The sequence below is a fragment of the Podarcis vaucheri genome, assembly GCF_965113315.1.
Source record: "Podarcis vaucheri genome assembly, chromosome: 1".
NCBI lineage: Eukaryota > Metazoa > Chordata > Lepidosauria > Squamata > Lacertidae > Podarcis > Podarcis vaucheri.
In genome coordinates, this window is record NC_138759.1 from 121184479 (window position 1) to 121202749 (window position 18271).

The 18271-nt window shown below is 48.3% G+C and overlaps 1 protein-coding gene across 1 annotated transcript in view; it reads right to left on the minus strand.

Annotated features, from left to right (window-relative positions):
- GORASP2 (golgi reassembly stacking protein 2) overlaps window positions 1-14789 on the minus strand; it is a 30578-nt gene extending 15789 nt beyond the window's left edge. The window contains exons 1-2 of the mRNA XM_082199150.1: window positions 14466-14789; window positions 6212-6292 (exon numbers count right to left, since the gene is read on the minus strand). Of these exons, the coding sequence (XP_082055276.1) occupies window positions 6212-6292; window positions 14466-14528 (144 nt within the window). The 5' untranslated portion in view covers window positions 14529-14789. The remainder of the gene's footprint in view (window positions 1-6211; window positions 6293-14465) is intronic.
- Window positions 14790-18271: the final 3482 nt, after the last annotated feature.

The following is an 18271-nucleotide window of genomic DNA, read 5'->3' on the forward strand; positions in this document are numbered from 1 at the left end:
TGTGGGAAAAGGGCATGAAACTCATCCTTGAGCAGGGGTTCCTCCAAGGCGTAGTCTTTCACCCAGCTATTAGCACTGGCCCGGGTGCCCTCTCTGGCTAGGAGGTATTCTACTCCCTCTTCCCCCCATCTGGAGTCCAAAATCTCCGTGACTTCGTTGATGGGGTCCTGCTGTGGCAATCCCCCCGTCTCCGTCCTCTCCCGGAACGGACTCGGTGCCGTTCCTGGCTCCTGGAATCTGTGAGGTGCCTTGTAGGGAGTGAGCACCGACCTGTGGAACACCGGATGCATTCTGGAACCCTCCGGCAGCACCAGCCGGAAAGCTACCGGATTGATCTGTGCTTCGACTTGGTATGGACCTAGTTGCTTGTGCCCCAACTTCTTCTTGGCTAACGATCTGGTCGGCACTGCGTGGGCTGCCAACCAGACCCAGTCTCCCACTCGGATCTCTTCGCCAACCCGCCTGTGCTTGTCAGCTTGCACCTTGTATGCGTGCTTAGCTAGCTCCAGCTGCCGTCGGAGTTGATCGTGGACCTCCTGCAACTCTGACGCGAAAGCGTCCGCCGTCTGCGGCTCCCCTTCCCCCACTCTCTCCAGTCCCGGGAAGGTTCTGGGATTCCTCCCATTGTTGGCGAAGAACGGCGTCACCCCTGTGGACACGTGCTTCGTGTTGTTGTAGGCGAACTCGGCGAGCGGCAGGTAATCCACCCATGTCGCAGGCTGTTGATTGGCATAGCATCTCAGGTACTGCTGCATGATGGCATTGACCCTCTCCGCTTGCCCGTTGGTCTGCGGGTGTCTTGCTGATGCCAGGTTGATCTTGACGTTCAGAAAACCCATCAGCTTCTGCCAGAAATTCGAGATGAACTGGCGTCCGCGGTCGGACAGTATAGACCGCGGCAGACCGTGCACTTTGAACACGTGATCTATGAACAGTTTGGCAGTTTGTTCCGCCGTGGCCACCTTCGCACACGGGATGAAATGTGCCATCTTGGTGAACAAGTCCACCACCACTAATACAGCAGTCTTGCCTCTCGAGCTGGGTAGATCCGTGACAAAGTCCAGGGCCACCCTCTCCCACGGTTCAAACGGCGTTTGCAGCGGTTCCAGCAGTCCCGCCGGCGGTTTGTGCACCGCCTTGGCCCTCTGGCAGGTGTCGCACCTCGCGACGTAGTCCGCGACCTCCCCTCTCAGTCTGGGCCACCAGAAATCCCTTGCGACCAACTCCACGGTTTTTTCTGTGCCAAAGTGTCCAGCCGTGGGTGCGTCATGCAACTGTTGCAGTACCTTGGCACGAAGTTCGTCTCCCGGCACGTAGATGGCCCATTTACGTATGAGCAAGCCGTCTCGTATCTGGAACTCGTCGCTCTTCGCTGTGCCCCTGTGCACCTCGGCCATCTTCGCTTGTGCGAATGAGTCGTCCTGCAACGCCCGCCGCACCGCATCCAGGTCCACTGTAGCCGAAGCGCACGCCCACACTGTTGGTGCGAAGATGTGCATGGCCGCCGCTGGCGTCACCTCTTCGAGGTATTGTGGTTTTCGGGACAGCGCATCCGCCATGACGTTGGTTTCGCCTGGGACGTACTCTATTCAGAAATCGAAGTCCGCAAAGAACTCTGCCCAACGTATCTGCCTCTGGTTCAGGAACTGCGCCGTGCGCCAGTGCTCCAGATTCTTGTGGTCCGTGCAGACTTGCACTGTGTGCTTGGCGCCGATCAGGAAGTGCCTCCACGCCTTGAACGCAGCATGAATGGCCAGCAACTCTCTGTCCCAGATGGTGTAGTTCTGCTCCGACTTGCTGAGTTTTCTGGAGTAGAACGCTCCCGGCCTTCAGACCCCCTGCAGGTCACGCTGCAGCAGGACAGCTCCCACGGCTCTATCGGACGCGTCCGTCTCTACCCGCATCGGTCTGCTGGGGTCAATATGCAGCAGTTGCTCTTCCGACGCGAAGAGACGCTTGAGCACTTGAAAGGACTGCTCCGCCTGCTCCGTCCAGATGAACTTCTTTTTCTTGGAGCTGAGCGTGTCCGTAATGGCCGCCGTCTGCATCGCGAACCCCTTGATAAATTTGCGATAGAAGTTGGCAAAGCCCACAAACCGCTGGACCTCCTTCCGGTTGCGCGGGCTCTTCCAATCCAACACCGCGCGAACCTTGGCGCTGTCCATGGCTAGCCCCTTGTCCGACAACTTGTATCCCAGGAAATCCACCTCCGTCGTGTCGAACTGGCACTTCTCCAGCTTGGCGTACAGTCTATGCTGCTGCAGCCTCTTCAGCACCTCCCGAACGTCTTGGTCGTGCGCTTGCTGCGATTCAGAGAATATCAAGATGTCATCCAGGAAGCAGACGCACTTCTTGTAGAGGAGCCCCGCCAACACGTGATGCATGAAAGCTTGAAAACAGTGGGAACCATTTTGCAATCCAAACGGCATAACTCTGTATTCGTAGGTGCCCAGAGGCGTGAACATGGCTGTCTTCCACTCATCGCCCTCCCTCATGCGGATGAGGTTGTACACCCCTCTCAGGTCCAACTTGGTGAACACGCGTCCCTTGCGCACCGTCGCTAGGAGGTCGTCAATCCTGGGCATGGGGAAATCAGAGGGCTTGGTCATCTTGTTCAAGAGGCGGAAATCAACTACCAGTCTTTTTTGGGGCGTGTCTTTCTTCTTCACGAAGAAAACAGGGCTGCCCCCCACTGCCTTGGACTCCCGTATGAAACCGCGCTCCAAATTGTGATCTATGAACTGTTTGAGTTCCTGTAGTTCGTCCTCAGACATGGAATACAGCTTTCCTTTCGGCAGCGTCACCCCTGGTAGGAGGTCAATCTTGCAGTCATACGGCCGGTGAGGGGGTAGCTTGTCCGCCTCCTTCTCGCAGAAGACCTCCAGAAAGTTTGCGTATTTGTGGGGGACCGCTTGCAACGTTCCCAACTGCAGCTGTGATTCCTCCTCCTCTCCCTCCTGTCTGGGCAGGATGCAGTGTTCCGCACAATAAGAAGAACCGAAGATCAGCTGTCGCTGGTACCAAGCCAGCGTCGGACTGTGCCTGTCCAGCCAACTCATGCCCAAAACAATGGGCGTGTCCGACAGTCGGGTGACATTGAAACTGATGACTTCCCTGTGGTTGCCAAGTCGCATCATCATTGGCGGCGTCTGCTTCACCACCTGCCCCCCCAGCAACTCTCTGCCATCCACCGTGACGACTTGCAGGGGCAGAGTGGCAGGTAGTAGTTGTATAGCGTGCTGCTCCACAAAATCCTGCGCTATAAAGTCTGCGTTACTTCCAGAGTTCACAGAGAGTGGCACGTCAATTGTGATGCCATTGGGTAGCTGGAGCGATGCGGTGAGCTGCACTACTGGTTTGGGTGGGAGGGGGTCAGTGGGTTGCAAGATCTCTGGGGACTGCTTCACTGATTCGTCTGGCTGGGCCCCAGTGCCTCCGTTTCCAGCCAGACGTCGTCGTTTCCCTGCTGGGGTTCCCTGTGCTGCGTAGCTGCCGTCACCGTTGCAGAGGCTGCAGTGTGCTTGGAGTTCCTCCGGGGACACTCTCTCGCCATGTGTTGAGGGCTGTCACAGATGTAACACTTCCGGTTCCCTCTAGGAGGCTTAGTTTTGGCTGCTCCTGGTGCTGGGTCTCTGGAAGCTGACTGAGCCCTGGCACCTCCCACCTCCATGGGTTCCACCCCCCCTCCTGGCGGAGGTGTGGATTGCGCACGCGCTGCCTCCCTGGGAACGAAGGAGAAACTTCTCGCTGCTTCGCGCCCCCCACGTCCTTCGTCTCTGCACCATGGGCGTTCCTCCAGCCGCACTCCCACAGTCAGCGCCCTCTGGACCACCTCCTGCGTGCTCCGGGGCCTCTCCCCCCTCGCAATTTCGTCTTTAACTGCACTGCTCAGACCTTCCCAGAACAGGTCTCGGACTGGAGGCGTATCCCTGTCCCATTCCAAGGCACTGACCAGTGCAAAAAAGCGGGCGTGATACTGCCGTACACTCGCCCTCCCTTGTCTCAGTCCGTGTATCTCCCGTCGAGCAAGATCCACGTCAATGGTAGATAAAAAGCACGCATCCATCGCTTTGATAAAGGCATCTGCACTCCGAAGCGCCGGATCTTTATCCCTCCACAAATTGCGCAGCCACGCTTTAGCATCCCCATGCAAATGGGATAGTATAAACCCCACCTTCTCTTCCTCATCTCTAAAGTCTTTTGCCAGCAGTTGCAGTGCGCACATTACGTCTGCTCGAAAATTGGGGTACTGTTGTAAATTCCCATCGAAGTGAGCCACCAGCCCTCCTGCTCTCCGTGCCAACCCGACCCCCTCCGGTCTGGGTCCCGGTTGCCCTTGCTTGGCAAACGCTTCAAACCTGGCTTGGAGATCTCTGTAGGCGGCCGCAGCATCCTCTTCCCGTTTCCTGGAAGCCAATACCTCTGCGCTCAACTGGGTCACTGCCTGCTGCAGCGCTGAAATTTTCTCTCCTTCCGTCATCTCTGCCAACTTTTGTGAGCTTGCTCCCAAACACTAATTTCCTCCCCTCGCTGCTTCTGCCTCCGCTGCGAGGTTTCAGGTGTCTGAAGCTTTTTGAGACGGGTCTTACTGTCAGGGCTGCTACCCAGTCCCAGCTCACATAGGACCACGCTAGCCAGCGTTCACGTTATAAGAGTCTTTATTGGTTTACAGGTTCCATTTCCGAACTGCAATGTGCAGCCCTACGTCTTCTATGTCAGACCGGCGAAGACCCGTCTGAGTCTCCGCCTCTTGCACACCAGCTTAATACCCTAGCCTTGCTCCACCTCCTGCGCCTTTCCTTCCGTCTCTGGGTCCTTCTGCCCCCCGGGGTCTCCTCCCTCCTACTCTCTTCTGACGCTGACCCCCCCCGGACCCTTCCGCCTCTTTGCGGCGGGCTTTGGGACCTGGCTCACTCTCCGGGCTGCTTACTGCGCCAGCTTCCGCTGCATTTGAACTTGGCGCGCGCGCCCAACTCTCTACCTTCCTCTTGACCGTTTCCTCGCTTCCTGATGAGGGCGTGACTACTCCTGACTCGTGCCCTCCCTCCTGCTGAAAGCCTCCGGACCCCGATGTCTGGTCCCCTTTCTCCTCGCTGCTCCCAGCTGGGCACGTTGGTCCCGATTTCCAGCTGCTGCTCTCTGATCCCTCTCTGGCCCCTTCTTCCTGGGGTGTCCCCCTGCTTTCCCCCCTTGCTCTGACCGCTGGCGCTCCCTTCTGGGAATCCTCGGACTCACTGGACAGGCTCGGGGATCTTGGGTCGTCATCCCCACTCATCCTTCCTTCGTATTCCTCCCCCTCGCTCTCTGTCTCCTCCCTTCTCTGCGTCTCTGCTCCTGAACCCCTGACAGTTATGCTTTACATTAAAGACATAATACAATATGTACAAAGAAGTCCTATTTGAATATTTGGTGCCATTCAAAAAATACCTGACTTAACGTTCCTGGAAGGGGGACGAAGTGGTAATACTGGTAATGTTGCAAGTAAGATATCACAAGTTCATCGTCCATATCTGTTGCACCTGCACAAATTCTTCGCTGCTAATTATTCCCAATATCCTTCATTTCAGCTACCCTGCTGCTTCCTGCAACTTTCACTGGTATAGTGAAAATGAAACTGGGATACTGCTTGCCTCTTCCTCTCCAGAAGGCATAGGGAAAAAATCCAGACAGAACCACTGTCTTTCAATCAGACACCCAACTTTGTTCTAATACAGGCTTCCTCAAACTCGGCCCTCCAGATGTTTTGAGACTACAATTCCCATCATCCCTGACCACTGGGTCCTGGGTGCTAAGGATCATGCGAGTTGTAGATCAAAAACATCTGGAGGGCCGAGTTTGAGAAAGCCTGTTCTAATATAATCATAAGAAAGGTTCCAGGGCAGGAGCATAGGAACCAAAAATATATTCTTTCATCAATGACCCATTCTTATGGATTTATGCCTGGAGTGATGTGCTTAGGTTGGCTACTTCAATTCGAAAGCCATAGAGAGCCTGAAATAGTTAACATAATTTGAACCTCACTCAAAAATACTTTTAAGGTGGATCACGGCCTTCTTTTTTATTGCGAGGAGCTCTCCCTGGGCTAAATCCAGCAAAAAACATAAAATATATATTAACAGGTTGTAAAGTTAAGAGAACTGATTTCTGGTTCTCTGATATGCACCCTACAAGCCTAAAACCCATGGCAACTTTACTTCAGGAATTAACTTACCAGTCTCGAACCATTAATTGAAACGATGAAATCAAAGAATGGCTCCAGTCCAGCTCTATGTCCTGGTGAATTTTCTTGCACCTGCAAAAACAAACATTACAAGAAAAATTAGGAAGACAATTCAATGGGTTTGAGAGCCAGTGGAAAAAGCCTGAAATTTCCAGCCAGGGAACCCATAAGACAGTCATTAGATTGCTGGAAAAACCACCAGTAAGCTTACTACAAATGTAAATGTCCACCACTCTTTCTCATGTCAAACTCTTTCCCCCAGGCATCCACTATTAAAGGATACTTCACCTCAACAGAGCAGGCAGCAAGAAATCCAACCTCTATTGTTTGTTAGAAAGTATGGCTGACTACCAAGCCCGGCCAAAATGTACGGTTCCCTATTCTCAAGCCACCAATGTCACAGCGACCTTCGTAAATCCAGAATTGGAGATGGCAGCTCAAGGATATTGGCAGCCTTTGAAAACCAGCTCTAATTAACTTTTAAAGAAACGTGGCCTGTGCTGTGCCTCTTCTGTCATCAGGCCCTGACAAAAAGTTACAGTACTGTAGATTAAAGCATACAAATTAAAGCAAACAAAATACAGAAGGCTGTTGGTAATTTGTGTGCCACACTACAAACTGTAGAATCCATTACACCCCACAGAATATTTTAAAAATAAAGAACAAGCTTCCCTCATCTGGATAGCTGTTCGTAGCAAAGGAAGGCAATCTCAGGGAACCTCCTAGCATCAGGAAGTAGGAAAATTAAAAGCAAAGATGGACCCAAATAATTCATTTTGGCAATCCACAGTGTATGCTGGAATGACAGGACAAGGCTGGCTTGCATGTTAGTCTAATCTATGTAAATTATTTTTAAATCTCACAATTCAGTGAAGCAGCTAAAGAGACATGACTAGCAAAATACTGACCTTAATTAGACTGAGTAAAGTGTTGCCCAGAGAACATTCTCAATCGAAAAATAAAGGGATCTAATAGGGATAGCAAAATGTTCCCAGAAAAATGGACAAAAGCTTACTTTCAAAGTGTTGGTGCTGACCTTTAAAGCCCTAAACGGCCTCAGACCAGTATACCTGAAGGAGCATCTCCACCCCCATCGTTCAGCCCAGACACTAAGGTCCAGCTCTGAGGGCCTTCTGGTGGTTCCCTCCCTGTGGGAAGTAAGGTGTCAGGGAACCAGGTAGAGGGCCTTCTAAGTGGTGGCCCTGTGGAACGCCCTCCCATCAGATGTCAAGGAAATAAACAACTATCTGACATTTAGAAGACAGCCCGGGTTAGGGAAGTTTTTATTGTTTGATCTTTTATCGCTTTTACAGTGGTAACTCGGGTTAAGTACTTAATTCGTTCCAGAGGTCCGTACTTAACCTGAAACTTCACAACAAATTCTGTTAGAACTGACAAGCTGGTAAAGTGGATTTAATTAGATATCTGTCTTAAAGATGTTTTCTTAAGAAACAGATCTATTAATTTCAATGCGACTGTGTTAGAGCTTTAGAGTTTTTAACTGCTATGCATCTAGAATGTGAGAATTTGGAGTTCAGTTCAAGCGACTCAAGTTACCACCTTCAAAAAGCTTTTAAAAGGAATTTTCCAGAACATCTATCAGCTGCAAAATGCTGAAGAGAGATTTTTTTTTGTAGTGCAGAGGAAGCTGAGTGTAATAAAATGTTTCAACAAAATATCTGCAGTAAAGGCAATTCTTCAGTTAGTACCATGAAAATTGATTGTCAGATTGCTTTAAAAATATATTAAAATATTATAGGATTCCAATGAACACTTTCAGAAACAATCTATTTTTTGAGGAGAAAAGGCTTTGTAAGTGAATTGATCCAATAGTTACAAGAAAATAAATCACCTATACTGAGCAGTGATCTCCCGCCCCACCGGTACAGCTAGTCAATTGTTTTAGCTTATTTTATAACCATTCCTTTCTAGACCAGTTGTAACAGAAGAGCTGATGAAAAAGCAAAAAAACAAACCAACACAAAAACTTGCATTAACGTCCTTCTTCTAAACCTCTTCAGCATAAAATCACTTTACATGCAAGAAACCTGAAGCCGTTATTTTTCCCTACTGTTAAGTAATATTGCAAAATCAATATAGAATATACACATCACTTTTTAACTACCACAAGGAGGTCTTATGAGGACCTCTGGTTGCTTCACTATTCCATTTGCAAAGTGCAGATATGCATATATTTCAATACTGTACAAGACTGTATATGCAGTAATTAAATATTGCATACAAGCTAAATATTCTTCAATCACTTCTTCCAGTTCCTCACAAGTTTAACAAGTTTTATTCCTAGCTTGCCAAATAAACACTTGTTTTAAGTTCAGGCTCCAGAGAAAAGCATCAAAGGTAGAACATACACATGCTCTCTCTGAAAATCAGCTCCTTGCTCAGCTGGGAGCTGGTACACATTCTGCAAGCATGGATGGAACAGCCTTCCAAACAGCTTACCCCGGTTGTACCTATTTTAGATGTCTATGGAACAAAAAGTGGAAAATCACTCACTAAACAGGATGGGCAAAGAGTAAAAAGGTAAAGGTAAAGGACCCCTGACAGTTAAGTCCAGTTGCGAATGACTCGGGGGTTGCGGTGCTCATCTCATTTTACTGGCCGAGGGAGCCGACGTTTGTCCACAGCCAGTTTTTCCGGGTCGTGTGGCCAGCATGACTAAGCTGCTTCTGGCGAAACCAGAGAAGCGCACGGAAATGCCATTTACCTTCCTGCTGTAGTGGTACCTATTTATCTACTTGCACTTTGACATGCTTTCAAACTGCTAGGTTGGCAGGAGCTGGGACTGAACAACGGGAGCTCACCCCGTCACGGGGATTTGAACCACCGATCTTCCGATTGGCAAGCCCTAGGCTCAGTGGTTTAGACCACGGCGCCACCTGCATCCTGGTACTCCTGGTTAATGCCATGACTGAGATTCCAGAGCAACTGAGCTGTGAGCTCAGTCTGATATGACAAGAGTAAGAACTGCTGAACTCCATCCATCCACTTTACAGTAACATTTCCTTTTAACAGTGCCATTGCAAGAAATGAAGCCTCTCCAAAGAGCTGAGCTGGTGGTACCATATTAATGCCATATTAATCCATAACTTCACTCAGCAGCTTCACAAACATGAAACAGTAAAGGATGAGTCTCCCCTTTCTGTCCTGACCAAGTCTCATAGCGGATTCCCAGGCATTAACTGGAACCTCACCGCCAAGTATGAACCTCACTTGTTTAAGCAGAAGCAAACATTGCCTTCCGGGTTCTACTGTGTTGTTAATGCTTCAGTCTATGAAACTTTGGTAATGTCTATTCAGTTACTGCCAATTTCTAAGCAAAAGCACTCCAGATCTGGAGCTGGAAAGCAGCAGTTGGGAGAACGTCCAACTTCTTATTCTCAGGGAGATGCTGACAATCAAGAGCACAAGAGACACGGCGCCACCTCGCAGCTTTCCTGCAACACACCTCTTCGTACTGGTGTATGAGTGCTGCAACCCCATAGTTGCTTTTGACTGGACTTAACTGCCCAGGGGTCCTTTACTTTTTACCATATTGTAGAAATACATACAACTAGCAGGGCTAAGAAACTTGCTCCTGATAATTTCTGCGATAAAACGCAAAATCAGATTTGGTGTCTTAAAGAAAACAAGTAATGTGTTCAAGAACACGTTCAATAATGTTCAGTAATGCATCAAGATTGCAGGCAAGAATTCACTTAAGTCCCCTCAGCCTTGAACAAGAACTTCCGTTTGCGCAATGGGGTTCTCCTCTCCCGGTTCCCACTGGCTTGGCAGATGTAGGAGTCTGGATAACCCCTGGAACGGTGTACAGGGGTAGGAGAGGGGCAGTTATGGAAAGCAAAAATGCTTGCACCAATGAAAAGTGCAATACTGAATTTCCTCCCTTTCTCTTTGCCAGAGGGAAAAGAATTAAAGAATGCTATCATCTGGAACAAAATGTAATATTTTAACAACATATGTCCATATGAAAGAAATCAGATGAACATCAGAAGCACCTTCAACAGTATACTGTAACAATAACATTTTTCAAATTATTATGCATTATAAAGGATGAAATTAAATATAGAACTATAGCCATTAGCGTCCGGCATTAGGGCTCAAACAACACATTAAGATTACTTCTTGCTATCTCAAGGGCTCAGGGCAAATTATAAAAGACCCTTCTCACTTCATTCTAAGAAGGCAATGATATGCATTAGGTAGTAACCAAAGTGGCTTGCTCATATCTCAAGCAAGGCTATGAACCTAGTCGTTCCCCACCAACTACACCACATTAGCTCACAAACACACTGTGAGCACCTATACACACTGGGACAAGACTCTAGGTATTACTCTTCTACAGACTCTAGGTATTACTCTTCTACAAAACAGAACTTTACTATGTGGCAAACTATTTTGGTGACTATCTACAGTACCATACAAGTCAGGCAAGAACATCTTGGTAAGGTAGATCACATCAGTAATTAAGAAGCAGCTTTCAAAATGTGACTCAATGAATGGTGAGCCATAATTTCTTTCGACAAAATGACAGGCCTTGAGATGCTGTAAACTGTCAAACAACTAAGCAAAGCAGGTAAACAGAAGCACACATCGAAGTTGCTTGAATGCTTTATTGCATTTTTTGCAATGGTTTATTGATGCTGTTTTAAATTTTGTTTCTGCCTACATTTCAATAGTTATATTCCCTGTACCGCATATAGCTAACGAGGGACACGGATGGCACTGTGGTCTAAACACCTGAGCCTCTTGGGTCTGCCGATCGGAAGGCCAGCAGTTCAAATCTGCGGTACGGGGTGAGCTCCCGTGGCTCTGACCCAGCTTCTGCCAACCTAACAGTTCGAAAGCACACCAGTGCAAGTAGATAAATAGGTACCGCCGCGGCGGGAAGGTAAACAGTGTTTCCGTGTGCTCTGGTTTTCGTCAGTCTTCTGTTGCGCCAGAAGCAGTTTAATCATGCTGGCCACATGACCTGGAAAGCTGTCTGTGGACAAACGCTGATTCCCTCAGCCTGAAAAGCAAGATGAGTGCTGCACCCTATGGTCGCCTTTAACTGGATTTAACTGTCTAGGGGTCATTTACCTTTACCATATAGCTAACAGCTATGGGTTTCTTCAGGTGGAAAGTGATTATTCCAAATAAAAAAATAAATGAGTTTCTGCAGCACTGTAACATTCCTTTTCACACTTATAGCTTTTCTTCAAGACTCAGGACAATACAGTATCAAACAGTCATTGGTCATACAGTGGTGCCCCGCAAGACGAATGCCGCGCAAGACGAAAAACTCGCTAGACGAAAGGGTTTTCTGTTTTTTGAGTTGTTCCGCAAGACGAATTTCCCTATGGGCTTGCTTCGCAAGACAAAACGTCTTGCGAGTTCGTTTCCTTTTTCTTAAAGCCGCTAATAGCCGTGTTTCGCAAGACGAAAAAACCGCAAGACGAAGAGACTCGCGGAACGGATTAATTTCATCTTGCGAGGCACCACTGTATTTGAGTGTGCTTTGAAGCACCAAGGGTAAAATGCTATGAATATAACACACCAAAATTGGTATATAAATTATATTCATGTGCTACCAATTAACTTTTTCTGGGAGATTTGCTTTTAAGTTAACTGGATTGTCCACAATCAACAATGTGATTATGGCTTACCTGGTCTGCATTGGACTAAAACAATGAAGTAGCAAGGATCTTACAAAAGATCCTTATCTCTCTTATACTTCCTCACACAGTGAAAAATGAGTAGCTGAAATCAAGCAAAGTTATTCATCTTGAGATGAAACACCTGATAAATGAGCTCTACAAAGAAGCTTCAATGGAGTGAAAGTTCTGATATTGAAATCAGCCACTATTTCCAACTTTCGTAGTTAGCATGAAGACAATGAACTAAAAACTGGACAATATATTTATCTTCAAATACACCATTATTTGTGCAGGAAATAAAGCAAGATTTTCTAATGCAATTTTAGAAATATAAAGATGCAACTTCTCCATTATACTCATGAAAAGAACACTCATGATGTTTACAGTGGAGAATCTGAGGTCTTCATATTAGTGAACAACTAAGAAAGGGAATTAACTTTTTAATCTTCAGTGATGAATATTCACTTGTATCACTTTAATGACTAACAAATCTACTATAGCACAAATGTCTGTGAACTATAGTCCACTTCATCAGATGCATTTTTTGAGTTACAGATATATATATTTCTATACACACACAGTTTGGAGGGAATGTAAGCAATGATATCAGAACAAAATGTTATGTAGAAAGCACTGAGAGTGGTAATTACATTATTAACAGTGGCCACTGTTGAAGGTTAGTAACATAATTATCACCGTTTGTACTTTCTGCATTTCACTTATTTCACACCAGTGTTTGCACACGCCTAAACATACCCCAAGCATATATATATACACCTGAAACTCAGGATGACACTTTATGCAGCTAATGAAGTTGGCTGTAACCCAAAAATGCTTCTTATATCGTTTTTAAAAGTGTTAGTTGTTAAGGTGCCAAAATACCCTTTCTAGGGGTATTTCTAGAACGGACTTCTGGAATGAATTAAGTACTTAACCCAAAGTACCACTGTATAATCACTGAACGACACCGTGAAGTTACTCAAGTGATGGAAATAAAGATATCCAACATGTAGACTATGCAGTAAAACTGAATGCATGAGTAGCACAATCAAAATAGGGACCAAGGCTAGACAGAAGCAGCAAATCAAAGGTGGGCTAGTTTGGGCTAAGAAAACTCTGGACTATTTAAGTATATAAATAGAAATGGTGTGGGGGATAGCACGCCATTACACTCCCAATCCTAAATGTACTCGACAAGCAGCGCAACCTGCTTCTGAAAAAGGCTATATAGGAGCACACCGGTGGTCACTGTTCAAAGTGACTGTGCCCCAATAGTTAGAGAAGTGCAGAAGGCTGGCAGGAGATTCTCTCCAAGAGAATCATCAATGTAACGGATAAAATCCTGCTTGCAAGTTCTTTACCCATGTGGTTCCCTCAAAGCGCTGATGTGGGGTAGCATGTACAGGGTGTCCAACTAAGGCCTGGAAGACCAGGGTTCAAAACCTGTCCTCTGCCACAAAGCTCACCGGAGTGACCTCGGTGGGCCAGTCCTCTATCTCCCTGCCTTAGCCAACCTCACCGAGGGAGGGAGGCGTAGCTGTCAACTTTTCCCTTTTCTTGCGAGGAATCCTATTCGTAATAAGGGAATGTCCCTTAAAAAGGGGGGAAAGTTGAGAGCTATGGAGGGAGGCAGGGAGAGAGAGAACCACTTACCAGCTTCTTAGAAGTGAAGGTTCTTAGAACAGTGGTACCTCGGGTTAAGTACTTAATTCGTTCCGGAGGTCCGTACTTAACCTGAAACTGTTCTTAACCTGAAGCACCACTTTAGCTAATGCGGCCTCCCGCTGCGTCTGTGCCGCCACCAAGCGATTTCTGTTCTCATCCTGAAGCTAAATTCTTAACCCGAGGTACTATTTCTGGGTTAGTGGAGTCTGTAACCTGGAGCGTAACCCAAGGTACCACTGAAAACACAGAAACAGCGACAAGGAAAAGACGACGTTTCAACCCACCTGAACCCCCTTCTCTCCCCAGCAGCAAGTACTCGACCACGCAGCCCAACCAAAGCGGCTCTCTCTTCCAAGTTTAAAGGAAGGCCGCTCCCCCCCCCCCAAAAAAAAACCCCACACCCTGTTCTGGAAAGGCAGTTGAGAAACGATCAGCTTTGCAGAGGCCTGGGCTGGTGCGGCGGGAAAGGCATTTTTGTTCCTCGGCCTGTCTAACCCCGGAGGGCACAAGGAGACGATCTGCTGTGGTGGCCACGATTCCTGCACTGCAGAGACGGTGTGTGTGTGGGTGGACTAGATGACCCTCGGATCCCCCTTTCCCAACTCTTACGGGTCTGCCCTATTTTATCCTCCTCTCTCGCCCCGTTCCCAGCCAGCCAGGCCGAAGCCCACCCCACCACCCTGTCCCGGGTGTCTTACTCCCGCGCGCATTCCCACGTACACACCTCCCCTGCCCGCGAGTATTCACACGTACACGCCTCCCCTGCCCGCGAGTATTCACACGTACACGATTCTTCTGCCCGCGCCCATTCCCACGTACACGCCTCCCCCGCCCATTCCCACGTACACGCCTCCCCCGCCCATTCCCACGTACACGCCTTTCCTCTCCCCCCCTCCCCTTGCACGCCCAGCGCCTTCTCTTACTCGCAGGACGTGGTAGCCCTCGGTGCCCCCGCCGGGGATCTCCACGCTCTGAGAGGAGCCCATGGCTCAGGCCCGGAGGACGCTGAGGGAGCGGCGGCGGCGGCTGGAGCGGGGAGGGGGCGGTTGTTCTCAGCACACACGCCCTCGCCCGGCTCCTCCTCCTCCTCCTCTTCGCCGCCACCGTCACAGTATTAAGGACGTGGCACTCCGTCGGGCCGGGGCCGCCGGGTGCGCAGTTGGCTGAGGGTGGGGGGAAGGAGAAAAAGGGCACACGCCGCCGCCGCTCCTGCGACAGCGCCACCTGCTGGGCCCAAGCGCGCGCGCTCTCTCTCACACACACAGACACCTATGCACACCAGCAGGGCAGGAAGGAAGACGGCTCACCCGTCTCGCCTCGCGGTTGCTTATGGGAAGTCAACCGGAAGAGGAATTAAATAAAAGGGTCCGTTTCTACGGATCCCCGCGAGGGACGCAAGTATCGACAGCTGCGTCGTCGCTTCGCTAGCCGGAAAGGGGTTCTTACCGTAAAACGCCGTAGAGCGGCGCGGTTACCGTAGTTGCTGCTTCCTCCGCCGCTGTTGGCTGGGGACTACTAATGGACCACAACTGGGATCGATTCTTCTTCCCGTGACTTTTGTTTGGGGCTTAATGTGGGATTATTATTATTAATTGGATTTTCAGATTTTCCATAACGGAACAAGGGACACGGATAAAGGGGGAGGGAGGGAGAAGGGAAGAAACGTTGGTTACCAAAGCAGGACAATGCACAACACCATTACTGGAAAATCAGGCAAAATCAAAGCCAAGAATCAAAAAGGAGAAATGGGGAGACGTGGTCAGATAGGCGCGGGAAGGCTCTGGCATGGACCATATTATGCAAATAGCTCCAGCCAGGGGCGCCAGACCCCAGAAAAGTAACTTTTTCATCCGCTGCAAGACAGGAAATATACCAGACTCCTCCTGTAAATGCTGTTCGTGCCTTCCAGTGCTGTAAAAAGGGTTGCGTAGCCACCAGAGAAGCGTGCAGGGTCTAGCCACAAGGTCCCTCCTTCAAGAACATCACAAAGCTCACTTTAGGATCCCAATAGAGTGGTACCTCAGGTTAAGTACTTAATTCGTTCCGGAGGTCCGTTCTTAACCTGAAATTGTTCTTAACCTAAAACACCACTTTAGCTAATGGGGCCTCCCGCTGCCGCTGTGCGATTTCTGTTCTCAAACTGCTTTGGGATTTGATCTTTAAAATTGAAAGCGGTATAGAAATGAAATGAATAATAATAATAAAAATTCCACTAAACACACACACACACACGGCACCTAGGTAGTCCATTGTGGCAACCGTAACTAAGGTTTAGTGATTAGATCATATATCTGAGGGTCTAACACTGTAAATGACTTGACTGCTCCCATGGGCCAGAAGTTCTCCACCTCTGAGCTAGTTTCATGGTCTGAAGAACTCTCTGGCTATGGGGTCACAGTGGTGATGACCCCAGGGCCCTGATGCAATTCCTCTCATCATCAACATCACCACCATCTGCGTCTTCTTCTCCCACTGTTAGAGGTACCTTCTCGAGATCTTACTCATGCCTGGCCAGCTCCCTAGGCATGGCGACGTTGTGGAGCATGGCACAAGTCACAACCAATTGAGGCATCTCCTCAGGGGAGCGTGTCCATTGCGCATTTACTAGTGTGATGCAGGCCTAGGAATCACATCTTCACCAGCCCCAGTGCCCTCCCATTCACCATCCTGGAAGCACGGGTGTGCCCTATGGTATGTTCCTTAGGACCAGGGACCTCTGTAGGGTACAGCAGTGTTGTGGGGTTTGGAGGACAGGACTTCCCCACGGGGTTGAGGTTCCAGTGCTGCCATGTGTGTTCGTTTGTGATGATGGCAGGGTGTGTGGCAGGCGTTTCTGTGATTATTGGCTGCATGTGTGGCGAGCTGCACGGCTGTGCATGCTAGAAGCTGTGTCCAGATTGGCTGTTCTGTGCACAGAATTGCTATGGGCACCGTGGGCACTGGCCCCTCCAGGTTGGCCCCAAGTGGGGATGCCGTAGAATTTCTATGGGCTGATTCCCAGCGGCTAAAACAGCAAATCTATATAGTGGTACCTCGGGTTACAGACGCTTCAGGTTACAGATGCTTCAGGTTACAGACTCCCCTAACCCAGAAATAGTACCTTGGGTTAAGAACTATTTTTTAGGATGAGAACAGAAATTGTGCGGTGGCGGCGCACTAGCAGCAGCAGTGGGAGGCCCCTTTAGCTAAAGTGGTACCTCAGGTTAAAAACAGTTTCAGGTTAAGAATGGACCTCCAGAACTAATTAAGTTCTTATCTTGAGAAGAAGAGTTTGGATTTGATATCCTGCTTTATCACTATCTGAAGGAGTCTCAAAGCGGCTAACATTCTCCTTTTCCCTTCCTCCCCCACAACAAACACTCTGTGAGGTGAGTGAGGCTGAGAGACTTCAGAGAAGTGTGACTAGAGGTACCACTGTAATATAAAAAGAATCTGAGTAAAGCAGATCAACATTTTTATTAATCCAAAACTTCAGTGGAATTACATGGGGTTGGATATTATGAACAATTCCATCCTCATGACTGCCTGGTAAGTGTACATATAGTTCAGGCACAAAAGTTCATTTTGATATTATTATTATTATTATTACAATTATTATACTCCACCCATCGGACTGGGTTTCCCCAGCCACTCTGGGTGGCTTCCAGAATATACAAAAACATAATAAATATGAAACATTAAAAACTTCCCTACACAGAATCTAGAATCATAGAATTTTAAAGCTGGAAGAAACCTCGAGGCTCATTTAGTTCAATTCCCTGCAAAGCAGGAATCTAGAATTGCTTGGGTGACAAACATAAATCAACAGCAACAGTTCATATTTGAACTGCCAAAGGAAATCCCTTGTTCAAACTGAAGGGTGGTATATAAATTTAATCAAACAAACAGATATGCAAAAAGAGCCACAGGATAATTGATATGGAAGGGGGGGGCATGTCTTCTTCACCTCCTTCTTCGCTACAATATATCCATTTATTTCCAATTGTCAATGTCAAAAGGGACTAAAATCTATAAAATTCATAGAAAATCAACGTGCCAATTTGCTCAATTTCTCTAGGACTCCATGACACCTCCCCTGTCCTCCATAATCCCTCAAGCAAGGTGTCAAGACCCTAATCCTGCCAAGCTTTTCCTCCGGGCAAGGCCAGGTGGCAGACCATGCATACATGGACCATTGTCTTCTCATCAGGTACTCAGGATGTGCTTATCTGCGCATATCTCCAGCTCTGCATATTTCCCCCTCCCTCCTCCATATGTTAATCCTGTGTGACCCAACCCCTTCTTAATGTATTCATGATGTAATCTGTGTAACCCAACCTCTTCTTAATGTATTCATGATGTAACTGGGATGTATTTTGCACTGTATTCTGGGACATGGAGGGAAATTTCAAAAGTTCATGTCACCCCCTTTCTCGCTGTTCAATCTCGCCTTGAACCTGTTGCGCAATAAACTTGGACCTTCTGCAGTTTGCTCCTGTCTCCGGCTGAGCTCATTTTCTTCCGCAGGGACCCGCGGACCTAGTCCGACGAGCTGGGTGGCAGAGTAGCCCCGCACCCAGATTTTACCGTAACAATAATTTTTCAAGCAGCTGAAGGAAAGCTTGCATCAGAACGCTGTTTGTATCCTTGCTTCTGTGCTTGGACATTCTGGGGCCCAGGTTCCTGTGAAGGGCCCCATAGCACTGAAAACAGAAGTAGCTCAGTTTTGGAATGATGTGCCTTTACATTT